Below are 7031 nucleotides of genomic sequence, written 5' to 3' on the forward strand. Positions count from 1 at the left end.
TCTCTTGTTTTAATTTCTTAGTCACTATTAATTTTATTAATGTCTCCTCCTTGTTGTCTTCTTCTTGCTGGTTTCCCAATTCTGCTGTCTCCTCCATTTCTTCTAGTAGCTCCATTTCTTCGTCACTATCCTGGTCTTTGCTCATTGATGCTTTTGTTATATTTTCCAATTTTCGGTCTACGCAATTGAATATTTCCATCATCTCCTTATGTTGTGCTTTTATGAAATCTTTAATGTTTTGATACATCAGCTCCATTTTATTATCTCCACTTGCTTCCATCTTATATTATGTCTTTGCTTAACAGCTCTCCTTTTTGGCCAATTGTCCAGAAATTATTAAAATCACAATTTTAAATGTCTAATCAACAGTTAATCCAATTTTTTAAAAAACAGGGGGTTATCCACACCTCTTCCAATCACTTTTATTTATTCAACAATGTTCAGGGGTCTCTTGACTAAAGATCTTGTTTAATGTCCAATTGTTTTGAAGTAAATGCTTATAATCTAGCAAATGTAGATGATTATTCCCAAGATTGCAGTTCTCCTTTTAGCTGCAGATGGCGCTCTAACTTTGACTTGCTGCAGTCTCTTTGTGTTATTGCCAACGATTCCGATTTTAATTATTTATAATTATAAATCCAATAAGTGGGTAGTATTAAAAAAAAAAGGCTTCAGGATCTAATTCCAACGTTTTGCAATGCCTTTTCAATACCACGTCTTGCACTTTGAGAGTTCAAATTTCTTTTTCTTGTTTTTTTAAGAATTTTTTTCTTCTTAAATCCTCCATCTTTTTTTTTTTAAACATTCTTATCCGCCACTGGCAAATGGTTTCAAATATGCTTCCCCCTTGGATTTCTTGGGGTCATTTTCCAATAAAAAGTAGTCTCTCACCCAGTTCACACACCACTCACTTTCTCTGCTCCTGCATTGTCTTAGGTGTTCAGGTGTCTTCGGCTTCATGGCAGCCATGTTTGCTGCCGCTGCTCCAAGTCTTCATGAGGGGGCTTTCCTAGTCAGGGAGGAGAGATGCGGCTCTCTTCAACCCACTAGATGGTCCCTCTTTACTTCACCACCTCTCTAGGGTGGCTATGGCTCAGTTTTGGGCCCGACAAGATCGGAGTGGGGCCACAGAGATCGCGATCCAGCTTCCGAAGGCGCCAGAAGTACAATTGGAAGTGTACTTCAAAAGTGTACATTTGTAATAAGTTCACTGTGATTGGAATTATGGGACTAAACTATACTTGCTAATAATTTAAGCAGTACTAAACAGTACAGGAACATCAAACTGTTCAGCCGTGATGCTAAAGATTTTACCATCAATATCTACATTTTCTGTGTAACATTTGATTAATGGATCGTTGAGATCATATAAATGCATCCCTCACATTGAAATGAATTTAATGGCATTATCAAGTATAAAAAAACATACTAATCCCATTTTCTCTCTTTTCTTTAGGAAGACTCTATTGTGACAATCAAATGTACACTATTACATATAACAGATTACATATACCAAATTGGCATTGGACAAAAGGTGGAAATAGTACTACTTCCAATTGACCTGACAAAGTGAACTGAACTAATAAAGATATTTTGCATAATGCGATATTTAGGTATGCTTTGTGTTAAGTAATATAAATAGTATGAAGCAGTTTTTAATTAATACACATTCTAGTCATGACTTTTGATTTCAAAGCACTTACAAAGAAAAATAGACTCACCTTCTATGACCCCACTAATAACAAGTGAAATGATAGCCAGGACATTTTCACAAGAAGCTTTATTTATCTAAAAAAATTATAAAGATACCCATCAAGAGTGGATTCATATGACACTTGGAACAGAATACAGTGCATTATCTTTAGGGACTGTATTGGAAAGTTGCTATCTATTTCCCTTGTGGTCTTCACAAATTCTTGGGGAAAAACTGTTATAATTTCCAGGAGTAAAGGTGATGAGAAATCTTATGGTCATGTTGAAGTATAGACTAGATTTTGATAACAAGTCTCATGAGTTTTTCACTCTTAACGGGATTAATGATATCATTAATGGTATTAATGATAACAGCCAAACAGTTTAATTACTTATCTTGCTCATTACATAGTCCTTGTTTAGCAACCACAATTGGAACCAGAAACTCGGTTGCTAAGTGAAAAAATCATATGACTGCGATTATGTTTATAATTTTACCTCAACTTTCCTTTGCTTTATATGATAGAAGCTCATGACTCCAAATCATGTAACCTCAAACAGTGGAGAAAGTTTTAGAACTCAAGACAAAGCTGGATAAAAGGACAAATCTTATAGCCCCTTTTCCCCACTCCACTCCCCTTTTGAAATACCCCAGATCTGAGATAATTACAAGATGGGAAATAAAGTTTGTATTTTGTATTTACATTTATTGGTGAGGAAGGATTATAAGAGATTAATCAGACATATAACAGAAAATACACATTGAAAAGAATGTACTGTGCTAGCTGTTTATCTAGCACACTGGCATTTAGGAAGCAAAAAAAAAAAAAAAGGGAAGTGTGAAACTGATTACAGTTTTGTCAATTACAAGTAGCAGCTGCCAGCCAGTTAATTAAGGTCACAGAGCTGAGTTTGTTAACTTCCCCTTAGGGAAGTGCTGTGAAAAAAAGAGATTGCTCGTTTAGGCATTCTCTCCATTCTATGAGGGGAGAAAAGAAAATAATAGGTCAGGCAAAAGACAACACATAGGGACTGTAATGGCAAACATGTAACTGAGACAAAGACACTAAGAAGGTCATAAATGCAACTGTAAATTTGGTTACAAATTTACTTTTTCATCACAGTCATAACTTCAAATTGTTGCTGCCTTAGGCAATCACTATGCAAGGTCTGTTTGTATAACATCCTTAATTCCAACTCTAATTTCATGCAAAGTAAATAACATGTATGAACAGTGTTTTTTTGGGCCATAGAATCTGTGCAACTAAATATTCTGAAGTCAGGACCCTTCTATGTATAAAGATATGCATTTAGAGATGTTCTCACCTTGGCTAAAGAAATGGAAAAGTCACAAATGAAGCACTGTTAAGTTGCTTCATTGGTTTGACACAATGTAGCCTAATAGAATTTAAGGCTTACTGTAACTGAAGCAGTAGGCATGAGTTTAAATGCTCCAGAGGATGGTAGAGGACAGGAAAGCCTGGAAGAATGTTGTCCATGGGGTCGCGATGGGTCGGACACGACTTCGCAACTAACAACAACAAAACTAATATAAATGCACAAAACCTATTGATTAAGGAACAAAATCCATTGTTCCTCCTCCGTACACTGCTCAACCTCCTCATAATTATGCGGTTTCAGAGTTGATTCAAAAGCTGCAGAGGAAGATATCTTGAACTATACATAATTTGAAGTGTTCTGAACATTCAACCTTATTTTGAGACCAGATCACACCCGCACTTCTAGAAGTTTACTTCCAGAAATTGAAAGATTATATACAGTTTATAATGACATCACTCAAGATATTCAATTAACTTTCAGATACACAGTTAATCAAAAACTACTCACAATTTCTTCTTCCAGAGCAACTCGGAAAGCTTGATCCAGTGTTAACTTTTTTTCATTTTCACTAGGAATATATAAAAATATTAGATTGCTTTGCTAAAACTTTCAATTTCAATAAAATACTATATATATATATATTTGTAATGGTAACAAATAAAATTGAAATTTACCTTCCAGGTACCTGGCTAAATGCAGTCAATAAAGGCTTAATGGTTTTGTTTCTGAGTGCATCTCGAGTAGAATTCTAAGATAAAAATGAGAAATAACTTATTTGATATCAGATATTAAAGCAATATATCTTTTAGAAAATCTACATCAAAGTTACATTTGAAAATGTAATCAAGATGACATAAATATTGCTCTCCTAGTACTTAAAGGTAGAAGGTAAAGGTTCCCCTTGCACATATGTGCTAGTCATTCCTGACTCTAGGGGGCGGTGCTCATCTCCGTTTCAAAGCTGAAGAGCCAGTGCTGTCCGAAGACTTCTCGGTGGTCATGTGGCCAGCATGACTAAACGCCAAAGGCGTATGGAATGCTGTTACCTTCCCACCAAAGGTGGTCCCTATTTTTCTACTTGCATTTTTTATGTGCTTTCGAACTGCTAGGTTGGCAGAAGCTGGGACAAATGACGGGAGCTCACCCCATTACGCGGCACTAGGGATTCGAACTGCTGAACTGCTGACCTTTCAATTGACAAGCTCAGCATCTTAGCCACTGAGCCACTGCATCCCCTCCTAGGGCTTACCACACCTCAAACTATGGAAAGTGTTCCATTTTTCTAATGTTCAGCATATTTCTAAACACACACTAGATACTATTTTCTGCTAGGTCTGTAGATAATCCTCAAACCGTTTAAGACAGACTGAAATATAGCCAACAAAAATGATGACAGACTGCACTCCTGTTGTGCATGGACAAGCCAAGAGCCTTCATTTATTGTTTTACAGTATCAAAACACCTGTTGTGGTCTGCCAGCAGCCTGCGGAGCTGACAACAGAGTCGGACAGCGATGAAGCTGAGGAAAAACATGGGCCAGCCCGGATGAAGGCTCTGCGTCGGAGGCAGAGGTGGGCCCAGGGCCATCTGGGAGTGATGTGCGGACTCCAGAGCCTCCAGAGGCTGACAGTAGTGAGGCAGAGGAACAGGAGGAGCCTGTTCCTAATGCACGCATGAGAAGAGCTGCCAGAAGGCAAGAGCAGCTAAAGGAAAGAGGATGACTTGAGAGTAGGGCCAAGAGATGATTGGCCCCTCCCATAAGGCTTAAAAGACCAGCAATGGTGTTTGGGCTCTTTGCTGGAAAACAACGTTGATAGAATTGTTCCTTGCTGCATTTATTTCTTGTCGGCATTTATTTCTTGTTCTAATAAAGACTGTTTTTGAACTGAATGCGTCTACTACTACCTACTTGGGCCTGGGTCACAACAACACGCCAGTTTTAGAACCTGTGTGACGCTGTAAAATAATAAAGGTTCTCATGAAGTCTAAGCAGAACAGAAGTGCAATCTGTCATCAGTCCAGCTGATGACAGATTATAAGCTCAACACTTATAAGAACTTTCTTCCAGGGTAGGGACTCTCTTTTTATGGCCTTTGTGTTGCAATTGAGTAGTGCCCAAGGTGAGGTAGCCAAGACCAAAGTGTTCTTTGTCTTGTCTTACCTTCCCCAACTTCCAAGAGCAGCTCTATCAACTACTTCTTGGGGATGTCATACTGGGCTGATGTCGAATCTACACGTCTATTCTAAGCACCACTTCCAATATTGGAAGAGCGCCTTGTGATAGAAGGTAAAGCTTAGTTAGGCTGAACCGGAATGAATACGCTCCTTCTCTCTTTTTTTCTCCTTTATATGAGAGAGAGAGAGACAGAAGGAGGGAGGGAGGGATGGAGAGGGAAAGAATATCTCCATTCTGAACGCTGAACGAGGATGAGAAAGCCACAGACACCAGTCTGAAGTCGACAGAGAAGCAAAGGACGCGAGAAACGGGACTAGGCCCATCCTTACTCGCGCTCCATCTGAACTCCAGTCGGGAGGTCTGCCGTCTCCCACTTACCATGAAACGCAACCGCGCCTCCGGCAAGCTGAAGAGCGTTGGCGGCGACATCCTCGCTCCTGACAGACGCCACCGGTGACGCATTCTATTGACGTCATTCATGGCGCTCCGAGAAGACTGCATTAGGCGTGCGAGCGCCCCTTCTGCCCGACGTAGTCTCCGAAGTACAGTGCAGGTCCTCTGCAGCGGAAGCGGCCGGTGTTTTAACGCTAGCGTGCCGGCTGGGGGAATTCTGGGACTTGAAGTCCAGGTGCCTTCAAGTTGCCAAAATTAAGCATCTCTGCTTTAACAGATTGTCTTTTCTCTCCAGCATGTCGGCCTGTTTCTGAACGGAGGGAGTTATTCGTAGAAGTAGTTAAATATATATTTATTAATTTTATCTAAATCGAGGCTGTTAGTTAGTTAGTTAGTTAGTTAGTTTCCTGATTGTTTCCTGATTGCTTATTTGTAGCCTATGACTATCGTTAAGTGTTGTAAGTGTTGTACCTTGATGAAGGTATCTTTTCTTTTATGTGCAGTGAGAACATATGCACCGAAACAAATTCCTTATGTGTCCAATCACACTTGGCCAATAAAAAATTCTATTCTATTCTATTCTAGTTAATAACAAAGGTTAGGTAAAGGTTTATTGTGTTTTGTGAAAATGTGTGGCCAGTTTTATGTATAAGACAAAAAGCAATTGCACAAGGACAATACAATTAGCATACACCAGGTTTGACTGGGGGTGCATGTGGTACAACATGAAGAAGAAATATGTACTCTTCAGCATAAAAATAATAGTCAAAAGTATAGGAATGCAGTGAACTGGTTCCTATTAGTGCTTTATTTGACCCAATAAGATCTAATTGTATCTATCCTATATGCAAGTGATTTATATGGGTGCTCACTTGGCATGATTGAGATTAAATACAGTTTGGCACTGAGGTCTTGGTTAAGCATCAACTTAATGCTTTCACGTTGAGCATCCCTGGATGTCCACTGATGTCAGTCATTGTGATTAATGGTTTCAGAATCTGGATTATTTCATCATGGTTCCTGGATCTAAATCAATATTTTTAACCAGTCATATTTTTGAGAAAGAATTTCTAAGATATTGCTGTTTTTTTATATAGATGGCATGAGAAAAATATTTACTTACACTTGTGCATTAAGTACACAGGCTTTTATCTTGCAAGTTCTTTCAGACATCTCTCCCTCCCTAATCATATTAAGAGCAAATTCAAGGCCATTTTCCTTCTCCTTGTATTAAAAGGGTACTTATAAGTATTTTCATTCCTCATTTTGCCTGTTCATATAGCTTAAAGCTTTGAATGCTTCCAAACATAATTGTGCAACTCTACAGCTTTGTTCAAGAAATGTTAGACGCACTCTTAACTAGAAGTGTCAGACACACTCTACTATTGGTAATCCATACAGGTTGTGTCTTTATTCTGCAAGGAGAGGA

The 7031-nt window shown here is 38.7% G+C and overlaps 1 protein-coding gene across 5 annotated transcripts in view; it reads right to left on the bottom strand.

The window, feature by feature from the left end:
* The window catches only part of THOC1 (THO complex subunit 1), a 32541-nt gene extending 26801 nt beyond the window's left edge, over window positions 1-5740 (bottom strand). For 4 of the 5 annotated variants that reach the window (XM_058175540.1, XM_058175539.1, XM_058175538.1 and 1 more), the window contains exons 1-4: window positions 5588-5740; window positions 3708-3781; window positions 3541-3601; window positions 1722-1788 (exon numbers count right to left, since the gene is read on the bottom strand). In XM_058175540.1, coding sequence (XP_058031523.1) covers window positions 1722-1788; window positions 3541-3601; window positions 3708-3781; window positions 5588-5710 — 325 coding nt within the window. In that variant the 5' untranslated portion in view covers window positions 5711-5740. The remainder of the gene's footprint in view (window positions 1-1721; window positions 1789-3540; window positions 3602-3707; window positions 3782-5587) is intronic. The other variant, XM_058175537.1, reaches the window with a different exon arrangement.
* Window positions 5741-7031: the final 1291 nt, after the last annotated feature.

This window comes from Ahaetulla prasina, chromosome 3 (assembly GCF_028640845.1).
Source record: "Ahaetulla prasina isolate Xishuangbanna chromosome 3, ASM2864084v1, whole genome shotgun sequence".
Taxonomy (NCBI): domain Eukaryota; kingdom Metazoa; phylum Chordata; class Lepidosauria; order Squamata; family Colubridae; genus Ahaetulla; species Ahaetulla prasina.